Source organism: Antedon bifida, chromosome 8 (assembly GCF_963402885.1).
Source record: "Antedon bifida chromosome 8, ecAntBifi1.1, whole genome shotgun sequence".
NCBI classification, from domain to species: Eukaryota; Metazoa; Echinodermata; class Crinoidea; order Comatulida; family Antedonidae; genus Antedon; species Antedon bifida.
In genome coordinates, this window is record NC_136233.1 from 10,007,213 (window position 1) to 10,024,070 (window position 16,858).

At 35.1% G+C, this 16,858-nt stretch overlaps 1 protein-coding gene and 1 pseudogene across 1 annotated transcript in view; both read left to right on the forward strand.

Moving 5' to 3' along the window:
• LOC144849794 (dynein axonemal heavy chain 5-like) overlaps nucleotides 1–16,858 on the forward strand; it is a 52,273-nt gene that overhangs the window by 30,463 nt on the left and 4,952 nt on the right. Inside the window, exons 28-65 of the mRNA XM_078706851.1 lie at nucleotides 57–281; nucleotides 460–632; nucleotides 824–1,002; nucleotides 1,114–1,301; nucleotides 1,415–1,744; nucleotides 1,916–2,077; nucleotides 2,611–2,857; nucleotides 2,984–3,225; nucleotides 3,380–3,520; nucleotides 3,763–4,009; nucleotides 4,364–4,506; nucleotides 4,645–4,779; nucleotides 5,129–5,251; nucleotides 5,605–5,818; nucleotides 6,097–6,493; nucleotides 6,611–6,803; nucleotides 6,993–7,277; nucleotides 7,372–7,536; nucleotides 7,741–7,967; nucleotides 8,162–8,384; nucleotides 8,625–8,726; nucleotides 8,846–9,088; nucleotides 9,516–9,644; nucleotides 10,087–10,173; nucleotides 10,536–10,673; nucleotides 10,771–10,898; nucleotides 11,053–11,221; nucleotides 12,395–12,550; nucleotides 12,949–13,104; nucleotides 13,483–13,665; nucleotides 13,893–14,136; nucleotides 14,382–14,496; nucleotides 14,634–14,824; nucleotides 14,973–15,260; nucleotides 15,376–15,605; nucleotides 15,779–15,931; nucleotides 16,110–16,265; nucleotides 16,598–16,714. Of these exons, the coding sequence (XP_078562977.1) occupies nucleotides 57–281; nucleotides 460–632; nucleotides 824–1,002; nucleotides 1,114–1,301; nucleotides 1,415–1,744; nucleotides 1,916–2,077; nucleotides 2,611–2,857; nucleotides 2,984–3,225; nucleotides 3,380–3,520; nucleotides 3,763–4,009; nucleotides 4,364–4,506; nucleotides 4,645–4,779; nucleotides 5,129–5,251; nucleotides 5,605–5,818; nucleotides 6,097–6,493; nucleotides 6,611–6,803; nucleotides 6,993–7,277; nucleotides 7,372–7,536; nucleotides 7,741–7,967; nucleotides 8,162–8,384; nucleotides 8,625–8,726; nucleotides 8,846–9,088; nucleotides 9,516–9,644; nucleotides 10,087–10,173; nucleotides 10,536–10,673; nucleotides 10,771–10,898; nucleotides 11,053–11,221; nucleotides 12,395–12,550; nucleotides 12,949–13,104; nucleotides 13,483–13,665; nucleotides 13,893–14,136; nucleotides 14,382–14,496; nucleotides 14,634–14,824; nucleotides 14,973–15,260; nucleotides 15,376–15,605; nucleotides 15,779–15,931; nucleotides 16,110–16,265; nucleotides 16,598–16,714 (7,224 nt within the window). The remainder of the gene's footprint in view (nucleotides 1–56; nucleotides 282–459; nucleotides 633–823; nucleotides 1,003–1,113; nucleotides 1,302–1,414; nucleotides 1,745–1,915; nucleotides 2,078–2,610; nucleotides 2,858–2,983; nucleotides 3,226–3,379; nucleotides 3,521–3,762; nucleotides 4,010–4,363; nucleotides 4,507–4,644; nucleotides 4,780–5,128; nucleotides 5,252–5,604; nucleotides 5,819–6,096; nucleotides 6,494–6,610; nucleotides 6,804–6,992; nucleotides 7,278–7,371; nucleotides 7,537–7,740; nucleotides 7,968–8,161; nucleotides 8,385–8,624; nucleotides 8,727–8,845; nucleotides 9,089–9,515; nucleotides 9,645–10,086; nucleotides 10,174–10,535; nucleotides 10,674–10,770; nucleotides 10,899–11,052; nucleotides 11,222–12,394; nucleotides 12,551–12,948; nucleotides 13,105–13,482; nucleotides 13,666–13,892; nucleotides 14,137–14,381; nucleotides 14,497–14,633; nucleotides 14,825–14,972; nucleotides 15,261–15,375; nucleotides 15,606–15,778; nucleotides 15,932–16,109; nucleotides 16,266–16,597; nucleotides 16,715–16,858) is intronic.
• LOC144851194 (5S ribosomal RNA) lies at nucleotides 2,091–2,208 on the forward strand (annotated as a pseudogene).

Consider the following 16,858-nt stretch of genomic DNA (forward strand, 5'->3'; position numbering starts at 1 on the left):
TTTAGTATGTAGTAGTAAATGATATTTCATAATACCTTGGAAAATGGTTATTTCAGATTGGTTTGCTAGGAATTCAAATGATCTGGACCCGTGATGCAGAGGAAAGCTTAAAGAATGCAAAGTATGACAAGAAGGTCATGCAGCAGACAAACCAGATGTTTATGGAGCTACTGATCACACTAATTGACATGACAACAAAAGACTTGACAAAAGTTGAAAGACGTAAATATGAGACACTCATCACAATCCATGTTCATCAAAGAGACATCTTTGATGATCTTGTAAGTTTTTCATGAGACTTTTTAACTGTCTTAAAGACTCTTTTATATAATACATACATTTCATTTCAAAAAATTTAGAGGGGATTACTGGGTCCACTAGAGTTTTTTATATTAAATGTTACTTGTGATGTTTTATGTCCTAATAATTCAGTGTCTTTGTTGCCTGTCTGTTCAATAGGTGCGCATGCATATCAAGTCTGTTAGTGACTTTGAATGGCTAAAGCAATGCCGTTTCTACTTTGTGGAAGATGCTGACAAGATGTTGGTAAAGATCACAGATGTTGACTTCCTCTATCAGAATGAGTTTCTAGGATGCACAGAGAGGCTTGTTATCACACCACTTACAGACAGGTAGGGTGTTGCAAATTGTTTGTTTTAGTTCATTATACACTGACTACAATCTCATTGGACCTATCATTGCATAAATGTCGTTATAAACATGTTCTTTTTTGTAGTCATAAAAAAGGCCTATTGGTTATTAGTTTCTCAAGTGCCCAAACTGTTGATCACCACATTATTAATACTAGGAGTTTTTTTTTTAGATGTTATATCACACTAGCCCAGGCACTTGGTATGAGCATGGGTGGAGCCCCAGCTGGCCCAGCTGGTACAGGTAAAACAGAGACCACCAAAGACATGGGACGTGCCCTGGGAAAGTATGTTGTGGTATTCAACTGTTCTGATCAAATGGATTACAGAGGATTGGGCAGAATTTATAAAGGTAAAATATGTGGCTGTGAATTTTTGTTCTCTAAATTTTTCTGTGAATTTTAGAAGAAATATTTACATTATCATCCCAAATCATTTATCATGTATTTTGACTTTATCACAGGCTTAGCTCAGTCTGGTAGCTGGGGTTGTTTTGATGAGTTCAATCGTATTGATCTACCAGTACTTTCAGTGGCAGCCCAGCAAATTGCAATTGTTCTAACAGCTAAGAAAGAACGCAAGAAGAGGTTTATCTTCACAGATGGGGACACAGTGGATTTGAACCCTGAATTTGGTCTTTTCTTGACAATGGTAACTTTCAGAAAACCTTTAAATATATTTAAAAAGATATTTTTAATGAGATTCTGGTATATAAATGTTAAGATTGTAATTGTAATACTTAACAATTAGTCTATACTTTTTAGAACCCTGGATATGCTGGAAGACAAGAGCTTCCAGAAAATCTTAAGATCAACTTCCGTACAGTAGCAATGATGGTACCGGATCGGCAGATCATCATCCGAGTCAAGCTAGCTAGCTGTGGCTTCATGGAGAATATAGTCTTGGCCAGAAAATTCTATACATTGTACAAATTATGTGAGGAACAGCTTAGTAAACAGGTGCACTATGACTTTGGTCTACGTAATATATTGTCAGTATTGCGTACACTTGGTGCAAACAAGCGTGCAAACCCAACAGACAGTGAGAACACTATTGTTATGAGGGTTCTTCGTGACATGAACCTCTCAAAACTGGTGAGTCTAACTTATTTTTTGAAATCAACCACTATTCAACACTCATTCCAAATGCATTTGTGGAGTATTAAAATCAATACTTACTGTTTTCCCTTTTTAAGCAATTTTTAGTATTACATATATATTTTTCAAACTTTTATATAAGTCATTTTTATTGATTTTGAATTTTAGGTGGATGAAGATGAGCCTCTTTTCCTGTCACTCATTAACGATTTATTCCCTGGTATCACTCTGGACAAGGCAGGTTATCCTGAACTTGAGACCGCTATCAACAATAGGGTAGAAGAAGCCGGTCTTATTAACCATCCATCGTGGACATTGAAACTTATACAGGTAAGATTTATCATAATACGGCTTTACCACGTTGAACCACCGGTTCTCGTCAGATCACCGAAGTTCAGCAACGTTGGGCCTGGTTAGAGCTTGGATGGGAGACCATCTGGGAATATCGGGTGCTGTATATGGAGCTGGGGTCCCGTTAGGCATTTGAAATCAGCACTGCTGGCTCTTATGCAGCCCCTGCATCTAGTATCTGCCTCAGACATATTGGCTTATGCCTTTTCTCTGGTCAAGGTGGGCACTGGATGAGAGAAGCCCTTGATCAATGTTAGGACCAATCAAGGTGCTTTAAACAGTCCTGGCTTTGTTTGTATCAAACCTGTTAGTGGCGGTAATTATCGCTGTTGGTTTCGATTGAATAAAATAAATAAAATAAAAATAAAAGATCTATTTCCTGAGATTCTAACATGACATGCAAATTGTAACAGAATAGACATCCCTAAAAAGGAACAGACTCAGTCAGTACTGTTCAAGTGAAATCTCGTATTGACATTATGTTACAATAAGTTTTGTTGAATTCAATTTAGCTTTTTGAGACCCAGCGTGTACGTCATGGTATGATGGCGTTAGGACCATCAGGTGCTGGCAAGACTTGTTGTATTCACATCTTGATGAAAGCTATGAGTGATTGTGGTGATCCCCACAAAGAGATGAGAATGAATCCAAAAGCAATCACAGCACCTCAAATGTTTGGCCGTCTGGATGTAGCAACAAATGATTGGACTGATGGTATTTTCTCTACATTGTGGAGGAGGACACTCAGAGCTAAGAAAGGTAAATATAAAAACATTTTAAAATAGCAGTTTATTGAAGAATCAATGCCTATCTTATTTATAATGAACAAAACTATCCTCTATCTTTCTATGTCATATCAATAAAATCAAACATAATTATCTACAGGTGACCATGTCTGGTTGGTTTTGGACGGTCCTGTTGATGCCATCTGGATTGAGAATCTGAACAGTGTGTTAGATGACAACAAAACGTTAACCCTAGCCAATGGAGACAGAATCCCAATGGCACCCAACTGTAAGATTATATTTGAACCACATAACATTGACAATGCATCCCCAGCTACAGTCTCTAGGAATGGTATGGTGTATATGAGCTCTTCTGGTTTAGATTGGAGACCAATTCTAGAAGTAAGTCAATCATTTTTTCCTTTACAACCGTAAGAACCTGTATGATCACAGAGCCCCTACTGTAAATGTTGTAGAGAGTTATCCTTCTAGCCTGTATTATAATTATACATACTAAATACATATCTCCTTTATTACTTCTTTTTTAACTTTGCAGGGATGGCTAATGAAGCGTAATGCACAAGAGGCAGAGACGATACGGCAGTTGTTTGAGAGCTCTTTTTCTGAAGTGTATCAATATGCAACTCAAAACCTTGTATTCAAAATGGATGTCCTGGAATGTATGGTCATATCACAGGTAATGTAGTTTAGTATTACATACATTTTCAGCTGCTGCTTCAGCCATAAAATCCATCTTTCCTAAAATAACTTTATCTATCAGAAGTATCTTTTTGGTACATTAGAATCTGCATTTTAAGGTCTTTGCATGACTGTTTCTCCATTTGTTTTTACTTACAACAAAGCTCTTTCATATTAATTTGCCATTTACTTTTAAGTTTATCATACAGTAGACTAAAATTGTGTCTGTTTTTTTTTAAGGGTGTCAACCTACTACAAGGATTAATTCCATCGAAAGATGACAAAGATGCAAGTAGTCTTAGTGCTGAGCATTTGGAAAAGCTCTACGTTTTCATGCTGATGTGGAGCATTGGCGCCCTCTTGGAGCTTGATGACAGAGCCAAGATTCAAGAGTTCCTTCGCAACCATGAAGACATAAATTTGAATTTGCCACAGATTCCTGTTGGTTCAGAAGACACAATGTTTGACTATTATGTGGAGACTGATGGTGAGTTATGAAGGATATGGATTCATGGATATTTTATTGAAATATTATTCCTGATCCAAACTAGAAAGAGGTCGTGGAGCAGCTTTTCCAGAACATAAAATACCCTAACTAGTCATAATCTATAATAGCACTGATAAAACCTTATAGTATTTTTAGAATGTATCAAGACGAAACTTGTTTTGATTTCAACTTGCTAGAAAGATCTAATTTTAGTATATTTTTTAAAACCAGTAGTTATTATATTAGATAAAGTACAAGTGCATTCTTTTTTGTTACTGATTAGGATAACCCTTGGACAAAGCTTTAGATTGCTTACTTATTGAAATGTTTCTTGTTATTCTCTATACTATTCAGGAACTTGGAAGCATTGGAACCATCGTGTAGAGGAATGGATATATCCGCCTGATGTTACCCCTGAGTATGGCTCAATTTTGGTTCCCAATGTTGACAATGTTAGAACAGATTTCCTCATTAACACCATTGCTAAACAAACAAAGGTTTGTTGTACTTATTACATTTTGAACTGATTCTTTTCTGAATCGGTTACAGGGTGCTACATTCTTATCTCTCTCGACACTTTAAGTAAGAACCACAATGTTGGTTGACCGTAACATCTTTCAAATCAACTTTTTTAGGCTGTGTTGTTGATAGGAGAGCAAGGTACAGCAAAGACAGTTATTATCAAAGGGTACTGTGGCAAGTATGACCCTGAAAGACATGCTAGCAAGAGCTTCAACTTCTCATCTGCTACAACGCCACTTATGTTCCAGGTACAGAAAATTGTTGTTGTCATTAATTCCATGTAGTTTTTATTAACAGCCATAAAGTACAAGGATTTCAATTTTATGAAGTTCAGAGTTATATTGTGAAAAGAGAGATAGGTACTTTTAGTAGAGTAGAATTTGTAGTATTCATCTTAACTGGCAGGTAACAATTGTTATAATGATTACTTTTATATTTGCCACTTTCACACATAATCTTTCTGTGAAATTGGCATAATTAATCAGAACATGGTATTAGAACTTCAAAGTATAGTGCATGAATTACACTCTCCATTTAGTATAAAAACTAGTTCATATTTATGATGTGTTAATTTGGAGGTTCTATGCTTTATTATAGCGTACTATTGAAAGTTATGTTGACAAACGTATGGGAAACACTTATGGACCACCTGCAGGCAAAAAGATGTCAGTGTTCATTGATGATATTAATATGCCTGTCATTAATGAATGGGGTGATCAGGTGAGTTTTATGACTATATTACTGTAGCTATGAACTTCAGATTAATTTATTGATTGGACAAGTTGTAACCCACCAGTGAACACAGAACACCTTTCAAATTTACCTGCTGTATTCATTGTAGCCACTCCTGGCAGACATTTCCATCTCAACATGAAGAAACCATTAGAAGGATGTAGAAAGTTTCCTGCCGAATACATATAAGACCAGTGTCTACATTCACCAATCATTCTTCACTGAGTACTTCAGTTAATAAATATTTAAGATTATCACAAAGTGGTATTTACTTAGCCTAAATGTAAATGATGAATACGGCCACAGTGTATATTATGAGGTTCGCTGTATATATTTTTTAGGTTACAAATGAGATTGTACGTCAACTGATGGAAATGGGTGGTTTCTACAATCTAGAGAAACCTGGTGACTTCACCATCATTGCAGACATCCAGTTGATGGCAGCTATGATTCAACCAGGAGGAGGACGTAATGACATTCCCCAGAGATTAAAAAGACAGTTCTCCATTTTTAACTGCACTCTTCCATCCAACAACTCAATTGATAAAATCTTTGGTGAGTTTTTAATTTTAAATTTATATCTTTTATACACTTTGGTTGAATGATGCTATGCTAGGTACTGTGAAGTAGCAGAACATTAATGCACTATATGACCCCTGGGTGAGGTGCGTCATTTACAAAGGTAAGTCACTTTTTTGATGCAGGGGTGCGTCATGGGTATACATAAGGTATGGTGCACATTAAACAAATCCCTCCCATGGGTTGTATAGTGCATCATAGAATTGAAGAGTGCATAACAATGACCTCCACATTTAATTTGTTCTTTTTAATAGGTGTTATTGGAACAGGACATTACTGCCAACAAAGAAAGTTTTCAGAAGAAGTAAGAGAACTTGCAAAAGCACTAGTACCAATTACTCGCAGGGTATGGCAACTAACAAAAATCAAAATGCTGCCGACTCCTGCAAAGTTCCATTATGTGTTCAACTTGCGTGATCTATCTCGCATCTGGCAAGGAATGATCAACACTATTTCTGAAGTGGTTGACTCCCAGCAAGTCCTAATGGGTCTCTGGAAACATGAATGTACTCGTGTGATTTCTGACCGATTCACAAATAAGCAAGACAGTGACTGGTTTCAGAAGACTGTTGTACGTGTGGCTGGCGAGGAGCTTGGAGAACAATTGCAGTCATGCATTGAAGAATCACAATATTTTGTCGACTTCTTACGGTAATCTTTTTTATTTGTTTAAAATGTTTTTTGACTTAAACACAGATGAATCAAGCTAAAGAAAACTGTAATATGAAAAACTGAAATTGTGTTCTTTTTTTTTCTTTTTATATCCAGAGATGCACCAGAAGCAACTGGTGATGAACCAGAAGATGCTGACTTTGAAGCTCCAAAAATTTATGAACCAATTCCATCATTCAAAGTTCTTGAAGAAAGACTACTGATGTTTATGTCTCAGTACAATGAATCCATCCGTGGTTCTGGAATGGACCTTGTGTTCTTTAGAGATGCTATGATACATCTTGTGAAGGTCAGTGTATCTTAAAACTAGAATTGAATAACATTTAATATTTTGTAAACAAATTAGAATGTAGTTATTTTGTCACTGGAAAAAAATATGCATAATTTATTACATGTTTATAATTTTTTTCTGTGGTTTTTGTTTTTGTAATTTAATTTTTAAGATTATTGTTTAACTTATTTTTCTTTGATGATGTAGATTTCTCGTATCATCAGTGCACCACGTGGCAATGCTTTACTAGTAGGTGTTGGAGGATCAGGAAAACAGAGTCTTACCAGGCTAGCCTCCTTCATCGCAGGCTACAAAAGTTTCCAGATTACTCTTACCAGGTCATATAACACTTCAAACCTGATGGATGATCTAAAAGTACTCTACAGAGTGGCTGGACAGGAGGGCAAGGGTATTACATTCATCTTCACAGATAATGAGATAAAGGATGAAAGCTTCTTGGAATATTTGAACAATGTTCTGTCTTCAGGAGAGGTGAGATCAACGTTTATCAAATTATCCTTCTAAATTACTTAGTGCATAAATTTGCAAACTTCCAGATGTTTGATGATTATTGTTTTATTTCCAGGTATCAAACTTATTTGCTCGTGATGAAATTGATGAAATTACTCAAGAGTTGATACCAGTGATGAAGAAAGAGTACCCACGACGACCACCAACTGCTGAAAATCTTTATGATTATTTTATCACAAGGGCTCGACAGAACCTTCATGTGGTTCTCTGCTTTTCACCTGTAAGTTTCTATGCAAATTATATATGCTATTCTCATACTTGATATGCATGAATTGTCATAAAAGTTTATTCAAATTTATTAGTCTTACTAAATAAAATGTTTACAAAGTAGATACTAATCAATACTGAGTTATAAAAACATTTAAAGTATGTATTTATTTATGTATCTACAAGTCTCTAAATAAAAATATTGTTTAATCCTAAGGTCGGCGAGAAGTTCCGTAACCGTTCGCTCAAGTTTCCTGGTTTGATTTCTGGGTGTACTATGGATTGGTTCAGTCGTTGGCCAAAGGATGCCCTCATTGCTGTGGCGGAGCACTTCTTGCTCAAATACGATATTGTCTGTACAGATGAAGTAAAGAAACAGTTGGTGCAGACTATGGGTATTATTCAAGATGGTGTGGCTGAATCCTGTGTTGAGTACTTTGAAAGGTGAGTTATAACAGGGGTTCTCAATAGTTTCTATTGTGGGCCTGATTGAAGCTGAATTGATTTAAAAATTGGCTTCTAATAAGCAATATTGTCCTTGCTTTAACTTCATATTGACATTTTCAGTTTCAGTTTTGTTTTTGATTCTGTGTTCCACTTATTTTTCGAATCCACAATTTCTTATGGTTTGATTTCAGATTCCGTCGTTCAACTCATGTAACTCCCAAATCCTACCTCTCATTTATAAATGGATACAAGAACATATACACCCAGAAGCACACAGAGATTGGAGAGCTCTCGCAGCGTATGACAACAGGTCTTGACAAGTTGGTAGAAGCCTCAGAATCTGTTGCGTCACTGAGTATAGAGCTTGCAGCCAAAGAGAAGGAACTTGCTGTAGCTAATGTTAAAGCTGACAAGGTAGATTGTTTGAAAATTTCTTGCTGACAACTAATTCTGTTGCATTACCTAAATTTGTGTCATACCATTTGTCGAAAACAAATCTTTCCTTTTACTATTTGTACTACCTCAGCCCCTATCATATAGCATATAATCAACTGCACATTTTTGCACTGTAAAAAGTGCATTATAAATACAAATCCATTTATGTATGTTTGCTTTCTTTATATGGTATCAAAATACATTTTTTTCAATCTTCAGGTGTTAGCAGAAGTGACAGAGAAGGCTCATGCAGCTGAGAAGGTCAAAGCCCAGGTCCAAAAGGTCAAAGATAAAGCGCAGGCAATTGTAGATGAAATCAATGTGAGTTTTGATATTTGCTTTTAATTTTATAATCTTTAGCAGCACTAATTCTATCAATTTGAAGTTGGAGGCCCTCTTGGTTACTGTTTAGATGTTAATTCAATTTGTTCCTCTTTCAGGCTGACAAAGAGGTGGCTGAAAGCAAACTGGAGGCAGCCAAACCTGCACTAGAGGCAGCAGAAGCAGCCTTGAATACCATCAAACCAGCTCATATTGCTACAGTGCGAAAGCTTGGTAAACCACCACATCTTATCATGCGTATCATGGACTGTGTGTTGTTGCTCTTCCAACGTAAAGTTGACCCGATGTCATTTGATCTTGAGAAAAGTTGTGTCAAGCCATCATGGTCGGAGTCTCTTAAGGTTTGAATATTGTTTTTTATACTGCCCTCTACCTTGTGTTCTCTACACCTAAATAACATTGTCCAAAATGTGTCCAAAAGTAAGCTCTTGATTGTAGGCAGTATGAATTCCTTATTTATACACAGTAGGAAGATGTAAAATTCCTCCTTTGATACACTGATATTTTTATTGGTTTGTTATACCCAGTTGCAGAATGGTACAGTAAATTTTAAGAAAAATTTAAGAATCCTGCATAACTGATCATCTTGCTTGAAACTGCCTTAGAATTTCTAGACCTGCATTTGTCATTTCTTTGTACTTGTTTTTGTTATTTACTTTTATACAATATATTGATTTATCTATTAATTGTGTTTTCTTTATTATTTCATGCTGACATGTTCTATTTAATAGTTACAGTATATATATATTTAATTTTTTTTGTCCACAGTTGATGGGTAGTGGTGGATTCTTGCAAGGCTTGCTTGCATTCCCTAAAGATTCAATAAATGCAGAAACAGTTGAATTATTAGCACCCTATCTTGATGCTGAGGATTACAACATGGATAGTGCAAGAAAGGTTAGCCAACATATCTTTGATTTTCAACATGCTGAGTTTATTTGTTGAAAATTAAGTTGTTAAACATGATCACATTTTACCAGTAAAACTTAAACATAAATTATTCAAGAAAATTCAGAAAGAGTTTTAATATAAAAATGTTTCAAGAAAACGACAAAGAATAAACAATTTTGGCTAGGCCTAGGCTAGGTGAATCTAGAAATTTTAACGAATATACGAATGCAAATATGTGAGTTTGCCTAACTCTCCTATGCATAGGTCTGAATTGGTATTTCGTATTGGTTCTTCATCTTTGGAATTAGAAAACCATTATTTTGATGATCATGACCAATGTTTGAGCATTCATAACATTAATGAACTGATCGTGCCTTTATTTTTCTTTGATTGTCATACATACTGTATTTCTATTTAAATTAAAATTAGAGACATTTTTTGTTTACAGAGTTGTGGAGATGTTGCAGGGTTGGCTGGTTGGACTCAAGCTATGGCAACATTCTTTGGCATCAACAGAGAGGTGTTGCCACTTAAGGTATGTGTAGAAGGAAGGTTAATGATGACAGATGAGATAAAAGATTTGGGTTTGACGATTTCACAGCCAATAACTCCTAAACATGAGATGATGATAATGTATGCACGAATCCAATAGATAATTGCAGAACATATAAACCATGTGACTAGTCACTACAGTAGTTGTGCACTTAAAGCATATAGTAAATGTATGATGCAAATGATCAGTAGATTGGACACTGACAATGCACTAAAAAACAATACTTCTGGAATCGTGATCAAAACACAATACATCGTAGCTACAAAGCTGGAACGTCATTTTTATCTGTACTGTAGTTGTGGTTTAGAATTTCAATAAATAGAAACATGTATTTTTTTTTCTAGGCCAATTTGGCAATTCAGGAGGCACGTCTAGCAATGGCTATGTCTGACTTGGCAAAGGCTCAGAGCCAGTTAGATGCTAAGCAAGCTGAACTTGATGCTGCCCAGGCCCTTTATGATGCAGCTATGAAAGAAAAACAGGTAGGCTAAGTACCCAACACTAAAAGTCCTAATAAATGCCTGGTTCTGTAATCCTGTTTAAGATAACATCTATAACTTAATCTTTCTCCTGTTTCAGGATTTGATGGATGATGCTGAGAGTTGTAGACGTAAGATGGATGCTGCATCAACGCTCATTACTGGTCTTGGTGGTGAAAAACAACGATGGACTGAACAGAACAAGGAGTTTAAAGCACAGATTGGAAGGTAACATGAATCAATGAATTGTTGTGAATTTTGATGTGACATATAAATGTAGAAGTTACAGTCTTTCCAAGTACACACTGTAACTTTTCCTTATTCTGCAACATTGTAGTAAATTTGCATTTATTGTTACTTCATTTCTTGAAATCTTTTTCAGACTTGTTGGCGATGTCCTTATGGCAACAGGATTCCTGTCTTATTCGGGTCCATTCAATCAAGAGTTTCGTTCCCGTCTTTTACACTTTTGGCAGAAAGAAATGAAAACTCGCAAGATACCATTCACATCCAATCTGAACTTGATTGAAATGCTTGTTGACAATACGACAGTAAGATTTTAACTGCTTGCAGAAATAGCCACACTAAAAAATTAAAAATAATTATGCTACAATTCAATGTGAATACTTACTCTAACCTCACTGGTTTGTTTTGTTTGTTTTTTTGCTTTATAATGTACTAACTTTGACTCCTATAATGATTTAAATTTAAAATCACTAAAAGTGGCCTGATATTCTGATGCAATGCTAATTTCTTTTGCTTGATTGAAAGTGCTTTTTTTTTGTTGCAAATATGCTTGAATGAAATAAATATGTTATCTGTGTGATATATTTTAATTCTTTATGTTCAATTTCTTTCTGAAATAGAAAATGTCTTGAAATATAAAGTACATTATTTTCGTAGATCTTGCATTTTTTGCAAATAATTTTTCTAAACTATGTTTATGTTATTGGATTTTAAAGCACAATTATAATATTATTTTATTTATTTTATTTTATTCAATCGAAACCAACAACGATAATTACCGCCACTAACAGGTTTGATACAAACAAAGCCAGGACTGTTTAAATCACCTTGATTGGTCCTAGCATTGATCAAGGGCTTCTCTTGTCTGGTGCCCACCTTGACCTAATTTTTACCAAAAACTTCATAATATTTATTATAATTCGCAGAAAATAATTTTGATTAAAATAATAACAATAATAATTAATAATATTTTAACCTAAATTCAATGTTTTGTTCTAATTTATGTGGTTGTTATGTAAACAGATTTTGATTGACACTGTTGCCGTGGCTGCAAGCACTTCTTCATTTGTCACAGCTAATAATTATATATATTATTGTGTGTTTGCTATCATGAAATGCCGTGTATCCTCATTATTCATATCTTACAACAGCAGTCTACATCTGTGACATTGGGAAGAAGAACAGGGGATATGAAGAGAGGTTGCTGTGTGGGATAGAATTACAGACCACCATTTATCTATTACAGTTACAGCATGGGCATACTAAGAAAATACAATTTCAGACATATAGCTAACTTTAACCAAACTTAAATGAAAACTTCCACATTCCCAGAATCGTTTGAATTACACCACCAACTAACTCCCACTTACCTCTTTGGCTCATTACATACCACATACCATCCAAATGAAATGTTAATTTTATTGATAAATATTTAAATATATGCTGATGATTTGTATTGTATTTTGAAATAATTTTAGATTGCAGAATGGAATCTGCAAGGTTTACCAAATGACGAGCTGTCTGTACAGAATGGCATCATTGTTACTAGGGCGTCAAGATTCCCCCTCCTCATTGATCCCCAGGGTCAGGGCAAAATCTGGATCAAGAACAGAGAATCAAACAGTGAACTACAGGTTTGATTTATTAAACTCTGTGTTGTCTCCTAAAAATATTAAGATTAACATATATCATGGAAATGTTACCTGAAAACTAAATTACTCAAGATGGTTGATGAAAGATCAAATTAAAATCAAAAACTATTATACAAATAATTAATGTCTATGAGTGGAATGGTACAAATAATTTCATGAAATGAAAGATTAATTTCTATTTCCACGAGGTGAGTTTAATTGATATACAGTATTGGAGACCATACTCTTTAAAGTATGAGAAATGAATTTACTGAAAGTGCAAGTGTAGAAAAATTAAATCAAAGCCTACATTGAATACATAATTTATGTGACATTATTTATATATAGTATGTTCTATACAGCACACAGCAGCAACTACTAATTTTGAATATTTGTTTTAGGTTACATCTTTAAACCACAAGTACTTCAGAACTCATCTTGAAGACTCATTGTCATTGGGGCGCCCTCTATTGATTGAAGATGTTGTAGAGGAGTTGGATCCAGCACTCGATAACATCTTAGAGAAAAATTTCATCAAGAGTGGTAAAACACTGAAGGTAAAATAATATAGATACTGTGTATCTATATATCTTGTGTACAATAGGCACTTTAAATTTGTTGTTGAATCTGCTGTTCCAGCACTTCTTGGTGTTCCAGTCTATAACTATCAAACTTTATGTGACATCATATATGGACATGATGATGTCATATTACTACCATAGTTGGTCACATCCCCGTTTGGTTGGCAAACTAGTTTGATAGTGTAGACAGAGCTTAAGGAATTATGATTAAAAAGTTTAGAATTTAAGATGATCACATTGCAACCACATACGTTATGCAATTTGAAAATGTGTCTTGTAATGTTTTAATGCATATAGTATGATATTTAATTATAAACCAGCATTCAGATTTAAAACTTTGTTGTTACTTAATAGGTAAAAGTCGGTGACAAAGAAGTTGATGTAATGGATGGCTTTAGATTGTATATTACTACAAAGCTACCCAATCCAGCTTACACCCCAGAGATTAGTGCCAAGACATCCATCATTGACTTTACTGTAACTATGAAGGGTCTTGAAGATCAACTCTTAGGTCGTGTCATTCTGACAGAGAAAGGCGTAAGTACTCATTGAAATACTGTAATACTAATTGTTAGAACATTTAGAAACCTTCATTATCAATAAGATTTGTTCAGTAGTGTTTCCTCATCTGTCTATGACATTCTGGATATGCTCATATACTAAGGATAATTACATGCAGTCCTATATTACTGATACCAGTGAATTTCTTTTGAATCAAGTGCTTTCAATTAGTTAATTTGAGACTATTATTTACTTGATACAAGGAACTTGAAGCAGAGAGGACAAAACTGATTGAGGATGTAACCAGCAACAAACGAAAGATGAAAGAACTAGAGGACAACCTCTTGTACAGACTCACCAGTACTCAAGGATCCCTAGTGGAGGATGAATCTCTTATCAATGTGCTCAACATCACTAAGGTCACTGCTGAAGAGGTCAATATGAAGTTGATGGTGGCTGCTGAAACCGAGCTTAAGATCAACACTGCAAGAGAAGAGTTTAGACCAGGTTTCTGATTAAATTACTATTAACATCAAGTCATACATTACACACTTTGTTTCTTCAGCTCTTGCAAACTTCATATAATTTTTACATTCTATTTATTGGGCCTTATGGATACCAAAACAGAATAATAGAATAGAATTAAATGGTCATCAAGATAATATTGAACTGGCATTGGCATTAGAAATCAAATATGTACATACAAAGGACAGTGGAATAAAAGGTTTGACAATATTTTTTTTATTTAACAGTGGCTACACGTGGCAGTATATTATACTTCTTGATTACTGAAATGAGCATGGTGAATGTAATGTACCAAACATCACTTAAGCAGTTCTTGGGATTATTTGACCTGTCTATGGCTAAGTAAGTGAATATTTTGTCTATTAGTTTTCTTGTATACATTAATAGTTTATTTAGGTCATATAAATATATTATGGGCATATTATATATGATATAAAAAAAAAAATTGGTGAAATTAATTGACTGTTTAAAATTTACAGCTCACAAAAAAGTCCAATCACAAGCAAACGAATAGTGAACATCATAGATTGTATGACGTTCACAGTGTTCAAGTACGCTGCACGTGGTCTGTACGAAAAAGACAAGATGATGTTTACACTGCTTCTGACTTTGAAGATTGACTTGCAAGCTGGACGGATCAAGCATGAAGAGTTCATGACCCTCATCAAAGGTCAGTGTAAAATTCTCGATTTCTTATTGAGAACAAAAAACACCTGACCAATACCACCTTGACGCAAAGCTACATTATAGTAGTTATAAATAACATCAGAAACAGTTAGTGTCATGTTTCTTAATACTATTATATTTTTGGGTTATAGGAGGAGCATCTCTTGACCTCAAGGCATGTGCACCTAAACCATCAAAATGGATCCTTGACATCACCTGGTTGAACTTAGTCGAGCTGAGCAAGTTAAGAAACTTCTCAGACATTCTTAACCAGATAGGTCGGAATGAGAAACAGTGGAAGCATTGGTTTGATAAAGAGGCACCGGAAGAGGAGATTGTGCCAGACGGCTATGAGAACTCTTTGGATGTCTTCCATCGACTCCTGTTGGTGAGGTCTTGGTGTCCTGACCGAACTCTCAACCAAGCCAGAAAGTACATCAGTAAGTAATACATTGTAATGTAGATCTGGACTTCTCTATTACATAGTCAAGACATTACTTGTTTTTATGTAATGTTTGTGCCTTTGTGTCATCTTAATTTCTCTTGATACAATAGTTGATTCCGTTGGTGAGCAATTTGCTGAAGGTGTCATCTTGGATCTGGAGAAGACATGGGAAGAATCTGATCCTCGCAATCCGCTTATTTGCTTCCTGTCAATGGGCAGTGACCCTACAAGTGGAATTGAACTTCTAGCAAAGAAAAAGAAGATAGAATGCCGTGCTATCTCCATGGGACAGGGACAAGAAGTGCATGCAAGGAGGCTCATGAGCAACTCAATGGCTAATGTAAGTGTGTAAAATAGAAGAGGAGCTGTAGATGCATTATTGAAATTAATTATTGACAGAGAAGGTTAGGTTGATGATGGAAAGATAGTGATTAAGTTTTATGGATCTTTTAGGTTTACAACATTGAATTGATTGCCAATAATAAAATAATTAACATATTTATTTCTTTTCAGGGAGGTTGGGTACTACTACAGAATTGCCACTTGTCGTTAGACTTCCTCGATGAAGTTATGGACAGTCTGATTGAGACAGAAACAATGCATGAAACCTATCGCCTCTGGATGACCACAGAAGTCCACAATTCATTCCCAATCAGCTTACTCCAGGTACATTTTTAAAAATAATATATACAGTATAATACAATTGAAATTATCTTATATCTGATTATAGACCAGTGGCCATATTTGCCAATAACAGTGAGATATTTATAATAGTATTTCGTTGTTATTCATTGATAATGAAAGTTTGAATAGTGAATATATTATGGTGTTTTTTTATGAACAGATGTGTATTAAGTTCACAAATGAACCTCCACAAGGCATCAAGGCTGGATTGAAGAGGACATACACTGGCATCACACAAGATCAACTTGAAGTGTCAAATATGCACCAATGGAAGCCAATGCTTTATGCTACAGCTTACCTCCACACTGTAGTGCAGGTTAGTAATAACGTATTTGTATTTCAATATGCTCCCCTAAACAAACCTCTATCTTCCCTTCTCCCAACATTTATACTCTCTCTTAAGTTCATAAAAGATGTAAAGATAAATTATTTCTGCTATGGATAAACCAGCTCTACTTGTCTGTTGTTGAGTACTTAGGAACTTGCTGACTCACCTGTTGGTCTTGTCCATACAAAGTTCAGTAGTCTGAACCGATATTCACACCTGTAATGAAATTAATTTAGCACCAATGGGTTTATGTTATTTATATTCTAAGATGTTGGTGGTGAACATTCCTCACCTACTTTTCAATGACATTTGTCTTTTAGGAGCGACGTAAGTTTGGTCCACTTGGCTGGAACATCCCGTACGAGTTCAATGCTGCTGACTTTAGCTCTACTGTACAGTTTATACAGAATCACCTTGATGATATGGACATTAAAAAGGTAAATGCAAACAGATCTTATTTATTTAACCATCTTGAATGAAGGTGACCTATCCAGTTCCACAAGTAACACAATAAAGTATAATAATGTACTGAAGTGGAATTTTAGCTTAGTGGTTTTTAACTGAGTTGTCAGGATGCCAGA